Genomic DNA, 22,950 nt, shown 5'->3' on the forward strand with positions numbered 1-22,950 from the left:
TAGTGGGAACAACAACTACGTCCTACTTCTGGCCCAGGAACGCGCTCAATGGCCCCCTTGGCCAAGTGGCCCGTGACTTCTTGTTGGAGAAGCGCAAAGTGATCCCCTGACATGCGGTGGAACTGAGGTGGCATGGTGGGTGGGGGGGGGGGGACAGACTCGAAGGGGAGGGAGTAGCCCCTTCTGACGATTTGCAGCACCCACCTGTCCGAAGTGACAGAACGCCAGTGGAGGAGGTGATGGCGAATTCTGCCGCCCACCAGCGTGGGGTGCACCCTAAAGCTCAGACTAGGAAGGTTTTGAGGCGGATGCTGCGGGAGCGGAAGTGGACTGTCCCACACACTGGCCCCCTGTCCCGCCGCGGCGGGAACCACATCCGCGCTGAGGTTGGTTCCGCGCAGGCTTTTGGCTGAACGCACGTGTCGGGCGCCCCTTCCGTGGCCACAAAAGGAACGAAAAACAGACGTGGCGGGGCGCGTGGTGGAGACACCCAAGGACTTGGCCGTAGCCCAGGAGTCCTTAAAATGCTCCGGCGCACTATCTGCCAAACAGGCAGGTACTATCAAAAGGCATGTCCATAAAGGAACTCTGAACATCCCCTGATAATCCATTGGACCATAACCAGGCGTGACGACGTAGAGCCACTGTGGTGGAAATTGCCCTACCCTAAGAGTCTGCGGTGTACAGTCCACACCGGATGGCGAACTTTGCTGCATCTTTCCCCTCAGCCAAAGCTTGGCAAAAGCACTGCCCGAACTTCCTCCAGACACTGAGGCAGCGTCTGCCCAATGACGTCCCACACAGTGTGAGAGTAGCGGCCCAAGAGGCATGCAGTGTTCACCGACCGCAGCCCTAAGCTGGCAGAGGAAAACAGTTTGTTGCCAAACTGTTTCAGCTTCTTAGATTCCTTATCTGGCGGGGTGGTAGGGGATGCGCTTTGGGAGTGGAGGCTTGGATGACCAGCTCTCCGGAGTTGGGTGGGTCATTAAAAAGGCAGTGTCACCCTGGGCCGGGCGATGACGCCTGACCACGTTCCTATCCACAGGCACCCCCATGGATGGCCTAGACCAGGTGCCCATTAACACATCCGTTAACGCCTCATTGAACGGTAGCAGAGGCTCCATAGAGCTTTTCGCCAACTGAAGGACTTCAGTGAGGAGGTTAGTTTTTAGAGTTACCGTAAGTCAGGTCAAGGTCAAGGGCCTCAGCTGCTATAAGGAGCACCACAGTGTATGGGGTGCCCTCCTCCATGGCCACAGCAGGAGGAGAAAGGAAACCAGGCTCAGAGGAGAGGTCAAGGCCACCTGCATCCTCCGACTCTTCTGCCCACTCCTGTTTCAACTCGCACTGCCGTGCAAGAGGGTCCTCAGACCCCTCCCAGTTGTCCCCCCTCCTACACTGCCCGAGGCACAGGCTGCGGCGGCGGCGAAGGCGACCTTTTTGGCGTATAGCGTCGCGTCGACAACGCTACACGCCGGAGGCCATTTTCAGCCCCGCACCGCAGTCACTCTTAGGATATTATACCAGAAAGGTTGCCTTCTCCCGCATCGATTGTTAAAGAACAGTCATGGCAGAATATCGTCTGTTATAAGGAGTAGTTTCTGTCCTGTAACTCCAGTTCTGTAGTAGGGGTATCTCTGTTATAGTCATAATCTAGTGAATAGTCCCGCCCATGTGCGTGGACCCCGGAGCAATCAAAAATAATCTCTTAATGTGTCCAAAAATGCAGAACTGCACAGACACTTAAGAGAGAATTAAAGACAGATAATGCAGCCTATATAACCAGGCTACACTGTCCAGTACTTCAACTAGAAATTCCACCAAAAATCCACAAACAGCAAAAAGTCTGTCCAGATTTCCCTTGCTTCAGCAGCAAAAACCCTCTGGAATGATAGAGAGGAAGACATGGACAGACAAGCCCCATAGGCTGCCATTATGTGGCTCAAAACAGGATACTGTGCCTTTAGGAGAACTTTCCAGAACTTCACAGTATTCCAGAATGCACTGCAGGCCCTTTTACTTTCAGTTCTTTTTGAAGGCGTAACACGCCAGACCTGTAGCATTCCTTACATGAATATCTCTCTCCACCGGGGAGGAGGGCAGGCGCTTATGTCTATAACAGAGATACTATAGCAGATATTGGCTGTGCACTGCTAGCTTAATTCCATACAATAATTCAGTGTATCGTGCTCCTAGGATTACTCCCCGCTCGGGAGTATAATGAAAATCAGAAAGGGTAGCACCGAGTAGTGTGGGGCACTGACTTAAGTGCTGGGAGCTTCCAGCGAAAGTTTATCAATACAGTTATTCTTGAAAGACGTTTCTTGTTTGTATCCAAAGTATTTTATTCATACTTCTCATGGAAATTCAATGTTTGTTCAAATTTTCTCAACAATGTAATTCTTCATTTAAAATAAATCACAAAAATCCTTCCAATGCATTTCGGCACTAGGCCTTCATCAGGGAAGTCTGTAATGTAAAGAATATATGTATAACTCCTCTGTGTTACACAATGTATTATATTCAATATCAACATATATTTAACAAGATACTAGAAATTCATATCGTAACCACATTTCAATGATAGTGTGAACGATCTGAATTGGTGTTCAAAGTATAATAACCCATTGTTTCATGTAAATGATAATCTAAACTGACTGCGAAATTATGTCAAAAGGCCGCTCAATGATGTGTAAATAATGTCGCGCGTGTTGTTTTAAATAAGGCAGATAACTACACGCACGGATATCAACCAACTACTCTGGCTAATGGAAGTTAATGCTGAGGGTGCTCGCTAAATGGAATGGATCATAGAGACAATCCTATGTTGCTAAAATGCTGCCACAGTAAACGTATAATCGTAAGAACAATGATAATATGTATACTGACTCAGAAATACTGTTGCTATGATTCTAGTTCACATTCTTACCGTGTTTCGATTGGGCCTGCCTCCGATTACGAAGCTGCCGCCATAGTAAATCACGCGGGGAAACCAGCGTGTGACGTATATAGTTGGGGAAAGACGTGATGTTTTACCGTATCGCGAGAAAACACGAAGTAAACACTGAAATTAAAGGGACCTCTCTCAACTAAGGTATTTTGAATATTCCATGTGGACTCGGGTGAATATCGGATAGTATGCTAAATTATAAGCGACATATCTGTATTTAGTAACCAGTGTAGTTAAATAATGGAATAACCTTTTATGTTAATTCCTAAGTGGACGGCGTATCTGTAAGATTAAGGGACAGTAAGTCAAAGAGCATCTGGTTAGATACATAAAACATTAGATCTAAAGCAAATAATTGATGAAACGGTTATATACAAGGTAGAAAACAGCGACTAGTCAGAACTATGTGTTAAAAGGTACAAGAGTCTATTATTGCAATGTTCATAAATAGCAACCAAATTCTGTCCGTTCAAACCCCTCCTGTGTGGTGTGCCTCAGGGTTCAGCCTTGAGCCCTTTATTATTTAATGTTTATTTGGCCCCCCTTGCCGAGGTAGTTGAGGCTTGTGGAGTCAGGGTGGTCTCTTATGCTGATGATACACAGCTTGTTTTTTCATTTAGAGATCATTCTGACTCCCTCTTCTCCAACTTTCGAAACTGCCTCGGCAACATCTGTACCTGGATGGCGGTGAACCATCTTGCCCTCAACACGGATAAAACAGAGGTTCTCTTTTTCAGTCAGAAATCTACTCCCCCAGCAACTTTATGGTGGCCCACCGTCCTTAACCCACCACCCATACCAGTGCAATCTGCCCGCAACCTTGGCTTCATATTTGACAACACCTTATCCGGGAAAATCCAGGTCAATAAAGTTGCGGCTGCCTGTTTTACTAAACTGCGTATGCTCAGGAAGATCTTTCCCTATCTCCCTCAGTCATCTCGAAAAACTGTGGTCCAGGCACTTATCACGGCACACCTTGATTATGCCAACAGCCTTTATGCCGGTGCCCCCCAATACCTTATTGACCGTCTTCAAATTATCCAAAACGCGGCAGCAAGGCTTATAGGTAACATCCCTCCCCGTAACTCGGTCAGAGCTTACCGGGAAGAGCTGCATTGGCTTCCCATTGCCCGTCGTATTGACTTCAAGGTTTTGATCCTGGCCTTCAGGGCAATTAATGGCACTGGCCCTGGCTATTTGAGCAAAAGGCTCAGGATATCCTCTTCAGCAAGGCATCTGAGATCCAACAGTCTTCAACTTTTGATTGTCCCCAGATTCAGGCTCACGCGTACTGGCGGCAGAACTTTCACCGTGACGGCCGCCAAGCTTTGGAATAGCCTGCCAGCGGACCTTAGGTTCTCTGAATCTGAACAAGTCTTTCGCCGCAAACTGAAAACATGGCTGTTTTCTAAGCACTAACCAGCAAGATTTTTGCAGCTTTGCTCTCAGACAGATGGATATGAACTAGGCAACCCTCTCTGGGAAAATAAGTAGTCCTAGCGCCGGGACACCCCCGCCGGAGGTAGCCGCGCGCTCTATAAGCTTCACAATAAATAAATTCAATCCTCTCGGTTTCAGGGTTTGTAAGAAATATATCCAATAGTTCTCTCGCTTCAGTAACGCTTTCTTATTATCTCGGTCATGACTTTATTCCACCACTTCCAATATGCAGGCTTTTAATTGGCTTATTTGGTGATTTGCCTCAAAGTGTGTTGCCACCACTGATTTAGGTGCTTTAGTCCTGATATTACTTTTGTGCTCATTGAGCCTTACTTTCAGTTTATGTTCCGTTTGACCAATGTACGCTTTACCACATGGGCATTTAATCATGTATATTATGTTGGTTGTATCACAGGTTGCGTTTACATGTAGATTTATTTTATGCCCTTTCATGGGATGGTTGATGATCTTGCCTTCAATTATATTATTGCAGTTGCTGCAGTTTCTGCAAGGAATTGTGCCTTTAAAGTTTACTTTTGGTCCTGTCTTCGGTGCGTGTTTTATGATTTCTCCCAGAATGTCACAGCGAAAAAGGACAAGAAGAAGAAGAACCGAACATAAATAACCTAGTAATTAACATTTCCAACGTAAGCCTTTCTAAACTACAGATTAATACTCTACAAAAAGGCACATCATTTGTTCCAACAGCCCAGACGAATCACGTGGAATTAAACACAAGTTTCTTCAAACTCATGAGAAAATTGAGGCTCCGGCATTTTTTCGAGAATGTAGTCACGGAACGTCAAGAACCCAAAGAAGATCCTTTAAAAGGACTTACCACTATCAGTACCTACATGGCGCCTCTTAGTCATAAGACATTAGACCTATTTGAACAGTTAGTCAAACAAGACTTGTCTAAAATCAACTACCAAAAAAAGTCAATATCTGAATAAAATACTTTGGATACAAACAAGAAACGTCTTTCAAGAATAACTTTATTGATAAACTATAACAGAGACACCCCTACTACAGAACTGGAGTTACAGGACAGAAATGACTCCTTCTGTAGTAGGGGATCTCTGTGTATAGTCATAATCTAGTGAAAAGAATGCCAAGCCCATCCCCACACCAAAGCGGCGGTGGAGAAAAGAGAAATAACACCACTACTGTGCGAACAGATTTCGCAGCGAAGCCTGCCCAACCTGAGCATCTGTCCTGGCATTCGTGTCCAGACAGTAATGCTTAGTAAAGGTATAGACCGACTTCCAAGTGGCCGCCTTGCAGATTTCTGCAATTGGAACATTACGTAGCAAAGCAGTCGTGGCAGCTTTGCCCCTGGTGGAATGAGCCTTAGGTTTACCTCCTAAGGTCTTATTAGCTTTTTGGTAACACAATTGTATACAGGACACAATCCACCTAGAAATGGACTGTTTGGAGGTAGCAAGACCGGTCCTGACTGATCCATAATTGATAAACAATTGGTCTGACCTACGAATATCTTTGGTTTTATCCAGATAAAATTTCAACACCCTCCTAACATCCAGGGAATGTAGAGACCTTTCCGCTGGAGATGAAGGATTCTGAAAAAACGTAGGCAAAGTTATGGTCTGGTTGACATGAAAATCAGAAATAACCTTGGGAAGAAATTTAGGGTGAGTACGCATAACAAACTTAGCAGCATGAAATACAGTATAAGGTTCTTGGCAACACAACGCCTGAATTTCACTCACACTGCGGGCCGATGTGATGGCCACGAGGAACGCCGCCTTCCATGACAGGTGCTGCAACGAAGCCTTATGAATAGGTTCAAAAGGCTCCTTCATCAATCTGGACAGCACCACATTTAATTCCCATGAAGGCGAAGGAAGCCGGACAGGAGGGAACACTTTCTTCAAGCCTTCCAAAAAATCTTTGATCACAGGGATCTGAAAGAAGGAAGTCTGTGAAGGGCATTTCCTGTAGGCAGTCAGCAGAGCAAAATGAACCTTAATGGAATGGACATTAAGGCCAGATCGAGCCAGATGCAGAAGATACGGAAGGATGACATCTTCATTACACGTCGTCGGGTCATAATTCTTGGACTTGCACCAGATGCAAAACCTCTTCCACTTGTAAGCATAGGAAGTCCGAGTGGAAGGTCGCTTAGCCTCCTTCAGTATGTCCATGCAATCTTCAGGTAGATTCAAATGGCCATATTGCACTATCTCAGGAGCCATGTCGCCATACTCAAAGACGAGAGGTTGGGGTGCAACATCTGCCCCCCGAACTTCGTGAGAAGGTCTGGCCTGCACGGCAGCCGTATGTGAGGAAGGAGAGACCGGTGAAGCAGGTCTGTGAACCACCACTGCCTGGGCCATTCCGGGGCAATCAGGATCATCCGCGCCCTGGACTGGGACAGCTTGATGAGCACCGCCGGAATCATGGGAATGGGTGGAAAAGCGACAGAAAGCTGTTCGACCAGTTGATCCATAGCGCATTCCCCAGCGTCCCCTGCTGGTAGTACCTGGAGGCGAAGTCTCGGCATTTGCCGTTTTTGGCGGTGGCGAACAGATCTATGTCTGGAGTCCCCCACCTTGCAAAGACTTCTCCTAGTACTTCGTCGTTTATGACCCATTCGTGGTTTTCCTGAATCAGTCTGCTCAGTGCGTCCGCCTGAACATTCTGCACACCTGGTAGATGGGTTGCCGTTATCGTCAGTCCTCTGGCCAGAAGCCATCGCCAGATCGCCTGCGCCTCCTGCGACAGAGTGCGTGATTTCGAGCCCCCCTGCTTGTTGAGGTAATACATTGTGGTCGTATTGTCCGTCTGTACAAGCAGAGAGTTGGTCTGGAAGGACGGATGAAAGGCCTTCAGTGCCAAGTGAACAGCTCTGAGTTCCAGGAAATTGATGTGATATGTGGACTCCGTCGGGGACCGCGTTCCTTGAATCTGTAAGTCTCCGGAATGCGCCCCCCAGCCGTGGAGAGAACCATCCGTCACGATAGTCTGAGTGGGAATGTCCTTGTGGAAGGGAACCCCTCTGAGGAGATTCTCCGCTGAACACCACCACTTCAGAGACTGAAGAGCATGCAGAGACAGTCGTATCTTGTCGTCCCAAGACCCTTTCCTCTCATCCCACTGATCCTCCAAGCACTCCTGCAACGGTCTCATGTGCAGTCGAGCGTGTGGCGTTAAATGCAAGAGGCCATCGATCCCAGTAGAGAAGACACAGTCCTCACTGTTGTAGATGGAGTGGTCATAAGAGCTTGAGCCTTCCGAAGGAGTGATAATCGCCGCTCCTCCGAAGGAGACACACTTGCTGACAGCGTATTGATGGTGGCTCCCAAGTACTGAATGCACTGGACCAGAGTCGGGACAGACTTGGACATGTTGATGTGCAACCCCAGCTTGTTCAAGAGAACGCACGTCTTCTGGAAGTGTGCTTGAGCTTCCGAGAAGGAGGAGGCCTTGATCAACCAATCGTCCAGGTACGGGTGGACAAACACCTTGTTCTTCCTTAGGTGTGCTGCTACCACTGCCATGCACTTCGAGAATGTTCTGGGCGCAGACTTCAGTCCGAATGGCAGTACTGTGTACTGATAATGATTGGCGCCGACTTGGAATCGCAGGAACTTCCTGTGTTTGTGTGCAATGGGCAAATGGAAGTACGCATCTTGTAGGTCTATAGCACATAGCCAGTCTCCCTGTTGCAACTGAGGATAAATCTGATGCAAAGACAGCATGCAAAACTTCTCTCTGCAAATCCACTTGTTTGCCTGTCGCAAATCCAGAATGGGCCTGAACTTGTTCTTGTCCTTCTTGCGAACCAGGAAGAACAGGGAGTACAGACCTCTTCCTCTTTGAGACAGAGGTACGTCTTCTATCGCCCTTTTCCTTAACAGGATATCGGCCTCCGCCTGGAGCTCGCGCAGCTGAAACTGCATGCTGACCGGAGGAATTGATGGAGGCAGGCTGGTGAACCGAAGATTGTATCCATTGCAAACAATATTCAGCACCCACTCGTCCTGAGTAATTTCTCTCTACTCTGCCAGAAAAAATTGAACGCTTCCCCCCACCGGAGCGGGGAAGTAACCGCTCAGGGTCGAGACCCAGCCGGGCCCTTGTTCGCTGTGGAGACTGCTGGCCCCCTCTACCCTTCTGGCGCTTTTGGAAAGGTCTCCGGAACTGCTGCTGTTGTTGCTGCTGCTGTCCCGAAGTCTGTCCTCGCCCTCTGCACCGAACCGTCCCTGGAACGGGCGGTAGGCCTTCTTTTCTTTGGGCTTCTCCAAGCCCACAGCTGTCAGGGTCTCTGCCTCCGCCTTCATGCGGGCCATCTCATCGTCGGCATGCTTGCCGAACAGGGTTTTCCCCGAGAAGGGCAGATTGGCCACCCGCTGCTGGGCCTCCGGCTTGAGTGATGTGAACCTGAGCCAAGCATGGAGCCGCTGGTTGATCCCATGACAGTACCCATGGGCAGCCAAAAGAGAGACATCCGCAGCCGCGCTGATGACCTGGTTCGAAACCAGCATCCCCTCCTTGAGGATCTCCTGGAAGTCCTCCCTCTTATCTCGTGGCAGGAGTACTGTGAACTGTTGAAGGGATTCCCACAGGGCACGGTCATACCGCCCTAGCAAAGCCGCATCGCTGGAGGCCTTCATGGCTGTAGATGCCGTCCCACAAGCCTTCCTGCCAGCTGAGTCGATCCATCGGCTCTCCTTATCAGGCGGTACGGTTGAAGACGGGGAGGTAGAATGTAGCTTCCTGGCCGCCGTCACTATAACAGAGTCCGGAACCGGGTCTATCCGTAGAAAAAAGCTGGGCCCGAATCCGGGGCCCTGTACTTCTTCAGAAGTCGGGAGGAGCGGCCTTCACCACTGCTGGCGTGAGGAACAGCTCCTCCGCTGGCTCTACCAACCCAGGTACTAGCGGTAGCAAAGGGCGAGACAAATGCCTCTTGTGAAGCGTCTCAAATATCACGGACGTTGTGGGTGTTGGAGCAGTCACCGTGATTCACAATTTCGCTGCCCCCCTCAGGAGAACATCCTGGAACGTGCTGATGTCGTCCACCGGAGACACCCTTGTCCCCGGGGATTCCGACAAGGTCGGTGAATAGGTCCTGGTCCTGGAGGAGTCCGTGCGGGACCGCGATCCGCGCCTCCTATGGCGCCGTCTTAACCTGGTGGAGGATCTATGCCGACTCCTCGATCTCCCCCTCCGTCCAGAGCGTGCTCGGGACCTCCTTGGCATTGGTCGATCCGCCGGTTCCACAGGGGCGGACGACTTTGGTTTGGCTGGGGCCCTCGGCTGAGGGGTCCCCTTGGGAGGATTCGGATATCGGGGCAGTGAGACCGACCTCGGAGGGATCGGAGGCGGCTTGTCTGCTGGCAGCTGAGGTTGAGGTAGAGACTGAGGATGCGTGGAAGTGGTGGTAGCGGAGGAGGAGTAAGGGCCCGCGGAGGGAGCCCCCTCGGTAATGGAGGCGGGGGCGTAACCGGCCTCTGCGGCGGGGTATACACCATGGAGTACACCGAACCCGGTGATCCACCTTCCTTTCCATCCTGGGACGTTGGCGAACCTCCCATAGGTATCTGGCGCCTGCTAGAATGACTCCTGGCGCCAGACCTCCTTCCACGTCTCTTCGGCGTCGAAGAACTGCGACCGGACGGCGAGCGTCGGTCCCTCGACGGCGAGCGTCTTCTCCTCGACGTCGACCGTCCCTCACTCGACGGTGACCTTCTTCGCCTCGACAGCGACCTCCTTCGCCTCGACAGCGACCTCCTTCGCCTCGACAGCGACCTCCTTCGCCTCGACGGCGAGGATTCCCTTGAAGACGACCTTCTCCTTTTCGCCGACGGCGAACGGCGGTGTCGCCTCGACGGCGAGCGCCGACGCCGGGCCTCTCGACGACTATCACTCGACGATGACGAGGACTACGACGAAATCGTCACAGGAGACCTCGACGGCGGTCTGTTCAGTTCCCTCGACGTCGGGCCTCGACGTCGCTTAGACCCAGAGCCATGGGGAGACGGGAAAAAGACTGCAGTCATCCCTCTCGATGCCGTAGTCAGTGCAATCGACCTAGACGGAGAATGGGGACGCTTGCTGGTCTTCCTGCCCCTGGGGTGCCCCCAAGAGGCCTCAGCAAGGGCAGAGAAAGCCCCTCCAGACCCACCTTGCGCCTTCAGCCTTTTTTCGTCAAGGCCCTGAAGCCTGATCTTCTTTCTATCCTTCAGGGTCCTGCCAGAGAAGCCCTGACAAATGACACACTCTTCTGGGACGTGGGAAGAGGAAAGGCAGAGGATACACACCTCATGAGGATCCGATTTGGCCTTCTTCCTGGAGCACTCTGGACATTTGTCAAATAATGCAGGCATATTGACAATCAAAGAGTGCACCAAAGGATTAACAAGAAGAAAGGCACCAAAGTACTTTAGAAAAGCACTCAAAGACTTGAACAAAAGTGAAAAATCACCAACAAACCCTTGAAAAGGGAGAGCTCAATGCTCCAGGGTCCTGCTTGCAGAAGCCGGAAAAAAGAACTGAAAGTAAAAGGGACCTGCAGTGCAATCTGGGATACTGTGAAGTTCTGGAAAGTTCTCTTAAAGGCACAGTATTCTGTTTTGAGCCACATAATGGCAGCCTATGGGGCTTGTCTGTCCATGTCTTCCTCTCTATCATTCCAGAGGGTTTTTGCTGCTGAAGCAAGGGAAATCTGGACAGACTTTGTGGTTTGTGGATTTTTGGTGGAATTTCTAGTTGAAGTACTGGACAGTGTAGCCTGGTTATATAGGCTGCATTATCTGTCTTTAATTCTCTCTTAAGTGTCTGTGCAGTTCTGCATTTTTCGACACCGTAAGAGATTATTTTTGATTGCTCCGGGGTCCACGCACATTGGCGGGACTATTCACTAGATTATGACTATACACAGAGATCCCCTACTACAGAACCTGCTCTTCAATTTAGATACAGAAACTTAAGTGGCAACCATGAAGAAGTTTTAAATTTGCCTTTATGGTTCCCATTTGGACTTTTATTGACAGTTTTCCGAATTGGGACACCATTGTGATTCCTTTTTTAATCTGAGTTGATCTTGACTGGCAGTAACAACAGCCCTTGGAACTCCAATTTTTGGCCTACCCACTTGGGACCTCCACCCCCCCCGCCCGCCCCGGCAGTAACGGCGAAGAGCCTGGGGAATCACGATAGGTAAGGATCTATCTATGAACCCTCAAATCAACTCAGTGGTTTCAGCTTGCTTCTTTATGCTGCGGAAAATAAAGAAGATAAAAAGATTCCTCTCGAAAGAAGCAGCCACTTTGGTAGTCCAGGCGCTAATTATCTCCAGACTGGATTATGCAAACTCACTGTATGCCGGTATTCCAGCCTATCAACTGCAACGCCTACAACTGATACAGAACCATGCAGCCAGGCTTATCTTCCAACTTTCCTCTCGCCATCATGTCAAACCCTTGCTGCAACAATTGCATTAGCTCCCTGTGAGCAAACGTTGTGCATTTAAATTAGGCTGCATTGTCCATAAAGCTCTGACTGACACCGGTTTCATATCCAGTAAGATCAAGAAATACAGTCCCCCCGCACCCTTCGATCATCCTGCCACTGCCTCCTGAGCACCCCAAGATACAAACCAAATAAACATGGCGGGCTGTGCTTCTCAACGCTGGCTCCCCAGTTCTGGAACTCTCTCCCTATCTCCCTACGACTAACTGACAATCACCTTCAATTTAGGAAGCAGCTCAAAACCTGGCTATTTACGTCAGCGTATTCCATCTAACTCACTTCTGTGTAGCACCCTGTTTCTAAGCGCCAAGAAACCTATCCGGTGTATGCTGCGCTATAGAAATTATCTTTAACATAACATAACATAACAGTGGCTCACTATAACGAGATGTAAAGACATCATCAGGTCTTCTATAATTTTGTACTATATTTGGGGGAACTTTAGGAATATGCCCTAAGATCCGTTCTAAGCCTTGTTGGTCCATTTACATTGAGCATTTTTCCACTACAATACATGAAGTTAATCAGTGGCTTTTCCTGAAGAAGGCGTTTAGATTACGTCGAAACGAGCGTTGATACAATTGATAAAGAACATAAAATTGCCACTACTATAAATTTTGTATATTTGATTGAATTGTAATGAAAGGAAAACAAATTTTTTAAATGTGTAATTTATACTGTTTTTAATCTTATGTCTTTTTTAATATAATTAAAAATCACTATATGTTTTACATGATTCTCGTGGCTTACTTTTCCCTGATTTATATGGGATATATATATTGACTGACTAAAATTGCCTAGGAATTTTTCTCACTCGAATCACCTGGATTAACTGCCATTCATGATCCGCTAAGTGACAGCTGACTTCATCAGCCCTGGTGTTTAGAGATCCTAGCAGGAATTTCTCAACCACAGAAAAGCCCTGGCGATTCAGCCACTACTAGAGGTGTAGAGATTCCTGGCACAGGACCCAGGAGTCTACCCTGTCCGGTTTGATGCAGTACCACATGCAGTGATGTTGTCTGTGACAACGTGTCCCAGTTTCCCTTCGGCCCCAAGTGGATCACCTGCACCTCCAACAGACTGATATGGTGCAGGTTTTCGGCTAGAGACCAAATCCGTCATATCTCCACCTCTCCCAAACAGCCTCCCAAACCTAGCAGTGATGCATCAGTCACCACTGTCTGCTCTAGGTGGGGTAAGGAGAGGTCTGCTGTCACAGTCAAGCAGCCACCTCTGAATATCATTTGCACTCTCCTTCGAAACCTGGATAAAACCCAATAAGTTCTGAGGTGCTGTGCCACTTGGACTACATATCCACCTGCAGAGCCTGCATGTGCCATATGGCATTTTCAACCAGCAGTATATCAACAGTCCCAGAAGAATCAGATTCATCCTCAAAGAGGTCTAGTACGGAGGCTGAAACATCGGGATACCAGCCTGAATGTTCTGCACTGTCCAGTCTGGGGATAGGCACAAAATCATACTGCATAGGATGGCTCTGATGAAAAGGAGCGTCTACGCAGGCGTTACTTCGGCATGTTGATAGTGAACCCCAACTTTGCTAGTAGGTTCGCCTTCGTCAGAAAGGGGTGTATGACTGCCTGGGGCGAGCCTGCCTTTAACAGCCGTCATCAAGGTAGGGGAAAGACTGGAACACCCAACCTCTGAAAATGTGCTGCTATCACCACCATCACTTTCATGAGAGTGGCACTGCAGACGCCAAAAGGGAGCACCACAAACTGGCAACGTTTGTGGCCTACTGTGAAACACATAGTGCCTGCGGGGCCTACAAGAAGGGACTATTAAAATGCATGTCCTGCTGCGTACTATGAAAACCAGATAGCGCCTGTGGGTCTGCAGGACTGGTAGATGGAAAGACGTGTCCTGAAGGTCCAACACTAACATCCAGTCCCCAAGATCTAGGGCAGACAGAACCTTGGCTAGCATGAGCATGTTGATTTTGTCAGGTCGCAGAACGGTTTTGCGAGAGCAGAGATTTAAAATATGATGGGGGACAGGCCCCCCCTCCTCTTTTTTCAGCGTAAGTAGCAGGAATAACACCTAGTTGTTGCTTATGAGGCTAAAGGTCCCTGCACTTTCGGCTGCAAAAAGGACATTTGGTCCTCCATCAGCTACCCTGATGGGGCTGGAAGGTGCAGCGATTAGAAATAGAAATAAAAAGGAATATAATGTCTAGCCACCTTTAGAGGAAATTATGGACCAGGCTTTCTACATGGCGGCTGGGTGACAGAAAAGACACACTAAACCAGATGTTACAGGGGCAAGGGAATGAGCTGAGCGTTGTCCCTAATGTCCGGAGTATTGCCTCGGGAGCTGCAGACTACTTCAAAAGGAGTCTGGGAAGTTTGCTGTGCAGACAGCAGGAGCAGACATTGACACAATGCCAAGCCCCTGGCGCAACTCTCCTTAAATTGTTCTAGTGCCAAATACGCCTTCTCAACAAACAAAAAAAGGAGAGCTAAAAAATGGCATTAAGGATGCTTAACTAAGCCTGAGAAGCTTGTAGACCTCCTGTAAGCATGGCACCAAAGCACCACACATATGGCAATTGCCTGACCAACGCAATCAGTTGTGTTCCTGCCAGGCAGAAAAAAAAAATTAGCTGCATCGAACCCGTCCTAAATTGCACGGCAGTCCTAAATTGTATAGCGTAAAGTTGCCCCTAGCTCCTCTAGGTTCAGTGGTAAGATCCAACAGACCAATAGGCGACACAGACAAAATTATGAGAAAAAGATTAGAGAAATATCATCACAGAAAAAAGGGATAGAGCTCTGGATGCGCTTTTGAAGGCGCAGAAAGAACGGATCTGAAGTCAGCACGTATGAGTGGCGCCTATATGTGGCTCCATTTTTCACTTCCTGAGTGGAAGGTCATCGGCACATGGATGCACAACACACCTATTGTGCCATGGGGTACTGCTTTTGAGTTTTCTGGATCTAGTCAAATGCCTAAAGCATATTCACAATGCCAGGAATCTGTAGTTAGAAGCATCCATTAGAATTTAAATGTCTTCATAACATTGCAGCACCTAGTCTAGCGCAGGCGCCTTCAACCAGTTGATCGTGAGCTACCAGTAGCTCACAGAAACCTTAAGAGTAACTCCCAGCCTTGAGTTAATTTTAAACTAAGAACAGCAATAAATAAGTGTTGGTTTTCCTTTTAAAGTTAAGAAATGCTGTTTATTTTTCATGATCAGGCTGTAGATAGCAGGGCCTGATAATGAGAAGTGCTCCACTCAGATATATGATCCATGTGGGTCACAAGGGTTCAACATTGAACCACTGAGGTATTTAACTCTTCTTTTATAAAAGTCGTTCTTAACTCAATATTGGAGCATGAGAACAAAATGATATTTCTGAATGCTTTTAAATAAGAGAAAGTTTAAGTGAAGAGTTAACTTAATGATTAAGTTAACTCTTCATTTTAATTTTCTCCCAGTGGCTGGTAGACATTGTCATATTTTTAACAAAAAAACAGTAATTTTCTTTTAGATGGGAGAGTTTTAAAGTGAATAAAAAGGTTTCTATGAAACATTGTCTAAATGTACTTCTCTACTTCAAATTAAGCCAATTAAGTCCTTATGTTTTATGAAGCATGTTTCTTTACTTTAAATTCCTCACATTTAAACAAATTGCTATGTTCCTGTTATAAATATGGCACCATGTTTACAGGCCGCTGGGAGTAATATGCCTGCTATTTGCAAAGAAACTTTGACGTGTGAGAAAATTAAAATGATGAGTTTTATGTAATGCATATAAACAGAGTTCATTCTTCAGTTGAATTTTCTCCCATTTCAAAGTGTTGCATTTACACACAGCAGGCATCTTGCCCCAGTGGCTGGAAAACACGATGCCATATTTCTAACTGAAAAATACAGCCATAAAATGGGAGACATTTAACGTGCAGAAAAATGTTCCATCAAGTGCAGAACATTTTTCCTTATTAGGAACATTTTTGCTGAAGATTTTTTTGCACTTTGAATTTTTCTTATTTAAAGACAAACATTTGCAATGCAATAGGTCTCGCATTTTCGAGAGTTTAAGCTATTGGCATTGTAAATGAGAATGTATTTTATTTATCTGTTTTGATAATTAAAACATAAATAAAAGGCATTGTCATTTACAATGTCAATAGCTCAAACTCTTGTAAATGCAAGACATTTTTCATTTCGAAGAAGCGGCTGCCATTGTCCCGGGTTGCTTGGAAGGTGAAAGTGCGCTTGGCACACTGAATGTTGCAGGAAAGCATGTCGTGCCTGCAGTAGGAGAAACTCATTAAACAAAATAGTGCTTACAAATTAAATAAGACATACTGTGTAACAACAGAAGTAAAAGGGTCAGTACCTCATGGGAGGTTACAAATGAAGATAAGGCGATACTAAGGAGAGAATAACAAGCCTATTAACGAATCAGAATCCAGCAATTACAAAGGACAGTGACACAAGCCAATGAGAAATATGGGCGGAGAGTGGGCATAGCTTCAAGTCCATACTTTAATACAGCATGCCTCGCAGAGCAGCGCATGCGCTGCCCAGCCTCAACCTAAAAATTATTGTAGGTTTATGTTGTACATGTAACGGTGCCACATATGGCAAAAGGAAGGTCCTGTGCCACAAGTACATATGACACAGTCTCTTAGTCACTCATACACATATATCCCATTAATTCACACATGTTCAAACATCCGCAGCCCACTGACGCACATGGCAGCCCTATCATAGTACCCCTAGTCACAGTATTTTGTTCGAACCATAGTATCAGGCTCCACTGACATTAGGTGTAAAGTCAATGAAGTTGGGCGGGGGTGTGCCTGCTCATAATTTTCACTGATCAGAAGTAGCTCTCCTTACAGAAAAAGTTGGAAACCCCTGGCCTACAACTGAATACAACCATGCAGGCTGCAGAGCATCAGGAGATTGGTGACTGTCCATGAAAGGCGGTACAGCACTCTAGATTCTGGCAATTAAAACTTCAGTCAATCGCTCGTTGTCTTACAGTCCTCTTACAATACATCTCCTCCCAAGAGTTTTATCAAGAATAATTTCTCTAGTTTCTCAGGATGAACTGGCCCAGTGACTAAAGAAAATAACGTAGAGTGATGCACGCTAGACAAATTTAAGTCTAGCCAGCTGGCCAGGCTGCATACAACAAATCAAAGAGGTCAGAAAGGGTATACCGCCTTAGTGGTCTTGCCAGCTAAAACATCTTGACTTTTCTGTGGGTGTAAGGGAGAGGCAAGATGATCTCAGCATCAACTGAAAGGAGTTTATTGTGTAAGGATTATGCCTGTTGGACCTTTGTCTTGCTATTCATAGCACTGCCTCCACCATTCCACAATCGTGCATAATGTGCAATAACACTCAAGACACCTTGGTCAACAGTTCACTGAGAGGAGAAAACACCAAATTGTTACCAAGCAATCAATAATATATACCCATGAGCAAATACATTAAAGCAGCAGCACCTTCCATATGGAAAGCCTTCACAAATCTGGTGTACGGTGGCATGCAGCCAAATCGGACAGATTCACAAACAAGAAAGACTATATTCTAAGTTATTAGCTGGGAAGGGAGGGAGAGGAATCTCCGGAAAACAATAATAGCCCCAAACCCATCTTCTATTTTACAAAGTGAATGAGGCTACTGACACAAATATTGCTTTTTTTATACATTCATTCATACATTCTTTCACCAATTTCCTAGTTTTAGGCTATTTGAGCATAATCTCAGACATAAATGCTGCTTATTATTTCCCTGTGCTCCTCTGAATGGCTGTAAATTTGGTTATTTAAGGGTTAAGCAATCAGATGGCATACTTTGCTCTCTTTGTAAAACATGTGTCTGCACACTCAATGTCATGATTTTGTGCACTCATGGTGGGCCCTCTTATCCACCTGCGTATCTGCTGTGTGCAACAGCTCTGAGATAACAAATGCAGTACAACGGCTATGAGCCATGTCACTGTGCATCAGCTGTGAGCCACATGGCTGTGCATCCACTGTGAGTCTACTAAAGTATATTACAGCTGTGGCATAAAAGGGAATGCTGGTTAATTTTATTCTAGAGAAATTGAAGTGCAGAAAAGAAGAGCTTTGGGCTCAGTTTGTAACAATGAATGGTAAGCAGATAGGCTAACTTCTCAGAGGGCTGTCCGGAGGTACCAGAAAGAGAAAAAGAAGCAACAGGAAATCCCCATGAAGGGGAGGTAAGAATGTCTGTGAAAGGCAGGGCACACATTCCTAGAGGAGATATCTCTGTGGAAGGCAGGTTCAAAAGCCTGAACAAATGAGTCAGTAAGATACAAAGTATCAGTGGAGGGCAGGCATGAAAAACGTACAGCATGAATAAGGTAGTCTTCTTAAAAGTGGATTGTGTAGATACCATTGCAAAAAGAGCTTGCAAGCCAAAATGAAGCCCACCATTTTGCAGAGGTAAATGATTTTCAGAAAGGTTTCACCCTGAGCATATAGCACCATTACAATAAAGCCCCAATTCTGCTGTAACAGAAACCCTCAAGTGTCAGAAAAAAATACCTGTTTGTAAAATAGCCTGAAACACTCACCCATACTCCCCCCAAGCATAAGTAGACAATCTAATATACAGAATTTACTGCAGATGTGCCCAGATAGCAGACTACCAACACAGACCAGATAAAATCCCAAAAAGCCTGAGAGAGAAGTAACACGATATTATCCCTTAACAGAAACCCCAATGATCAAAGAAGCTCCAACATGACAAATAGATATCCCCTCAGAGACAACACTAGACTAGAGAAGAACAACCAGGAGTAAGCACTTAGGAAAAATCCCAAGCAGACAATTGCCCTGGGGGTAACATGGACAGGCCAGAAGGGTTATCAGGGAGTTCTCGGGAGAGTACCTTTCATAAATTCACAGATTTGTGTCTGCATGGGACCCTTTTCCATGTTCTGCACCACAGTGTTGGCGATCCGTGTGAGATGACCCATGTTCCCTCGTCTCATACCCCCTTCTGCCCTGAAAGAAACAGATTGATGAAAGGTTAAATGCAGTTCCAAATCAGGAACAGTACCATGAACAAGAAAATAATCATAGCTTACCAGTACAAACTGCACTTCTTGTACAAAATAAACAAAAGCTATCAGGAACGGTAAACAACTTTTACAACGCAACTTTTACCACGCAGTGCCTTTACGACGCAACTTTTACAACGCAAACCATTACAACGGATTGCGCTGGGGGGCGCTCTAGGATAGGGAATAGGTTTAATTTACTATCCAACACCTTCCCTACTATCCACGGGGACTGGAGTTGGAATAGTAAATTAAACTATTCACTATCCAGCGCCCCAAAGCACTATGCTTTGTAAAGGCATGCGTGGTAAAAGCATGCGTTGTAACGTCATACATTCTTTCCATCTGTATTTATCCATATACATTTTTCCTAACTTTATCAATATTTATTTTGGGTTTTGTGAATAAATGGAGCTGAAAGTAGTATATTTCCACGTGTATTTAACCGATAAATGTTTACTCATGCATAAATGCCTGAGAGATTTCAATGCTATGAAAACCCAGAGACGATGAATCAATGCACTTATATGAAAACATAAATCAATGCACTTATATGAAAACATATGCACATCAGTTTCAACCTTCTGCATATCTAATGCTGTTTAAGCAACTTTACTGAAATTCCTTTCTTTTTTTTAACACTCTTGCCTGCCAATCCGCAAACACCTATATGCTTATCAGCCATTACTGACAGCATTTGGAATCACTGGGAAAATCACTGGGAAAATTGGGTTGATCACAAATCAACCCAATTTTCCTTTTTATCCATATTTAAAAATAAATACTTACAGGAAAATAAATACGTTTGTCTGTATTTATCTGTAGCAATTAGCAAAAATGGAAAACAGGGAGCCTCAAACACAATTTACATGTCTTACATCTTCCAGCAAAAAGTCTTTCTAATTCATGGGTTATTGTGGACCACCTACAGCACTACAAGTCATTTCAGATTCGATTCAAGTTAAATCTATTTCTCTGTTCCTCCAATAGCAAATACCAACTCGCCACACCTCGCCAATAACCACCCCCACACTGTTGTGGGGGTGGTTACTCCATTAGAAAAAATGAAACCTAACTTCATTCTGCTTAACTAGAAAGCAAATGGTTAAAATGACCAAAATCCATAGAAAAAAAATCAAAACAGAGGTAGGAGTAGCTTACTGTATTCGGTCATTGGTTTCCCAGGCATCCAATATCCTCTGGACCAGGCAGCACTTCTGGAATATCTGCGGCAGAATGAGAGGAATAGGTTCCCATAGGATTATTCATACATGAAATAAGTTTCTGGTCAAATCAATTAGCAGAATCAATTTTAATTGATCCACAGCGCAAACAGAAACACCCCTTTGTTGTGCATTACTAGATGAGTCCCAACCACATACTGCAAACAAAGCAGATTGCTGATCTTGACCACATCATATTCACAAGCAAACAATCCAACATTACTGGTGATTTTCCCACTCTATAACTCACCTGCGTGACTGGATTTCATTATGGAGTGCAAAACTATGATTACTGTAGGTTAGAACTGGGTAGAGAAATGGGGTAGACTGTATGAGCCGGGATCACTTAAAATGGGAGACCTGTGAAAGGAATCTAATCCATGGGTCTCCGCAGTGATCTGTTAGCAAGTACTTTATCTTTATGTTCTGAGGCCAGTTTCTTGAACAGCACACATAAGATTGCAATTTGTCTTTTCTTGTTGTGTTAATACAAGTCATTACATTTTTTAGACGGGGGAACAAACCTTACCTCAGACAATACTCAATCCTGGGTTTCAGGAGTGACTTGAATGTATCAACATTTTCTAAACACTGATCATCCGACTATCAACTCCAAAATTAACAAACCTGTTTCAACTGACAGATTGCATGCGGCTTTTCCGAAGTCATTCTAGAATGCTCAAAAACGACTAACAGCAAATTGTGCAATTACCATAATCTGAAAGACATATGGGAATACAAACAGACACTCCTAGTACTTGATAGCTTACATCCTTCACGGATTTATACATTTTTAATTTCCCAACAGGAGAAAATCTGCATCTTACACTGCACTCTTAACCCCTGACACAACGTTAAAGATGTTAAAGTATGGCTGCAAGTAATTTCTTAGACTTCTGCAGCATGTACATTTATTAATGCTATATTAACTGCAAGTGCTGATGGCAAAACTAAAGGAGGAATCAGTTCTATCAACGCAATCTTGGTTCATTGATCAACCACTGTGAAGACAAATGGCTAAATGTTAAATATACGGTGCTGTTAAAGTCAATAGATAAGACTAATAAGCCTTTGTCTCACCCATTTTAGTGCAATTAGTTACCTTAGAGTGCGCTACAGCTACAATGACATCAGACAGAAGCAAGGAATATGCTACTTACCAGTATGCATCTGTTCTTGGCATGTAGGGCTGCTGACATTCATATCTGTGCATAGATCGCCGCCTAATGTTGGGTCCGGATGATTGCACATTGTTGTCTTGGAAGAGTCTTCGAAGTATCACGAGATAGGTGGCTCCTCCCCTGGACTACAGTGTGCATGGGCATACTCTCCATCCTTAGATTGTTTTTCGCCATTGTGGCAGAGATGGAGTGTTGTACAGTAAGAGATGTCCATGCAAGAAAGTGTGAGTTAGAATGAATGCTACAGCTGCAACAGGCACCGGGGAGGAGGGCGGGCGATATGAATGTCAGCAGCCCTACATGCTAAGAACAGATGCATACTGGTAAGTAGCATATTCCGTTCGAGGCATGTGGGCTGCTGAATTCATATCTGTGCATAGAATGTATAGCAGTCTCTCCCTTAGCGGTGGCTACCTGTGCCAGCTACAGCAGTCTGAAACAGAGTTTTTAGAACAGCCTGTCCTACAGCAGCTTGCTGTTTGGAATGTACATAAACACAATAGTGTTTTGTGAAAGTATGTATGGTTGTCCATGTGGCTGCTTTGCATATTTCCTCTAGAGGAATGTTTCCTAGGAAAGCCATGGATGCCCCCATTTTGCGTGTAGAATGCGCTCTTGGGGGAACTGTTAAAGTGCGTTTTGCCTTAAGACAACATATTTGAATGCACTTAAATATCCATCTGGCTAGTCCAGATTTAGAAATGGGGTTTCCTTTGTGTTGTGGTGAAAAAGCAACAAACAACTGTTTTGTTTTACTGAAATCTTTTGTCCTGTCTATGTAATATAGGAGAGCCCTCTTAACATCTAGTGTGTGTAGAGCCCTTTCAGGAATTGACTGTGGGTTTGGGAAGAACACTGGAAGTTCTATTGTTTGATTGATGTGGAAGTGGGATACCACTTTTGGCATGAATTTAGGGTTTGTCCTAAGCACAACCCTATTCGCGTGAATTTGGAAGAATGGTTCTTGAATAGTTAGGGCTTGCAGCTTGCTAACTCTTCTAAGCGAAGTAATTGCTACGAGAAAAGCCACCTTCCATGTTAAAAATTGTATTTCACACGAGTGTAAAGGTTCAAAAGGTGGTCCCATTGGTCTGGTTAGAACAACTTTTAGGTTCCAGACAGGTGAAGGTGGATGTCTTGGGGGGGAATTACTCGTTTGAGCCCCTCCATGAATGCTTTAATTGCTGGCACTCTGAATAGCGAAGGGTATCCTAATGCATGTATAGGCTAGATTGCAGCGGTGAAGGTGCAAAAGATAGCATATGATATTTTGAGTTGATGCGTCTAGCGGGTTTATGTCATTGTTGTTACAGTAAATGACAAAACGTTTCCACTTTGCCGCATAGCATGCTCTTGTGGTAGGTCTTCTTGCCTCTTTGATAATGTTCATGCAGTCAGGAGGTAAGTTTAGGTAGCCAAACTCTATTACTTCAGGAGCAAGATTGCAAGGTTCAGCTGGTGTGGATCTGGGTGCTGAATGTCTCCATGGCTCTGCGTTAAGAGACTGGGTGTTAGTTTTAGTCTTTGATGAGGCACCACGGAAAGTTCTAGGAACGTGGTGTACCATGGTTGCCTCGCCCATGTTG

The 22,950-nt window shown here is 45.7% G+C and overlaps 1 protein-coding gene across 1 annotated transcript in view; it reads right to left on the minus strand.

Moving 5' to 3' along the window:
• PPP6R2 (protein phosphatase 6 regulatory subunit 2) overlaps positions 1-22,950 on the minus strand; it is an 876,013-nt gene that overhangs the window by 335,971 nt on the left and 517,092 nt on the right. Inside the window, exons 13-14 of the mRNA XM_086918845.1 lie at positions 20,122-20,186; positions 18,789-18,904 (exon numbers count right to left, since the gene is read on the minus strand). Coding sequence (XP_086774971.1) covers positions 18,789-18,904; positions 20,122-20,186 — 181 coding nt within the window. The remainder of the gene's footprint in view (positions 1-18,788; positions 18,905-20,121; positions 20,187-22,950) is intronic.

This window comes from Lissotriton vulgaris, chromosome 1_1 (assembly GCF_964263255.1).
Source record: "Lissotriton vulgaris chromosome 1_1, aLisVul1.2, whole genome shotgun sequence".
NCBI lineage: Eukaryota > Metazoa > Chordata > Amphibia > Caudata > Salamandridae > Lissotriton > Lissotriton vulgaris.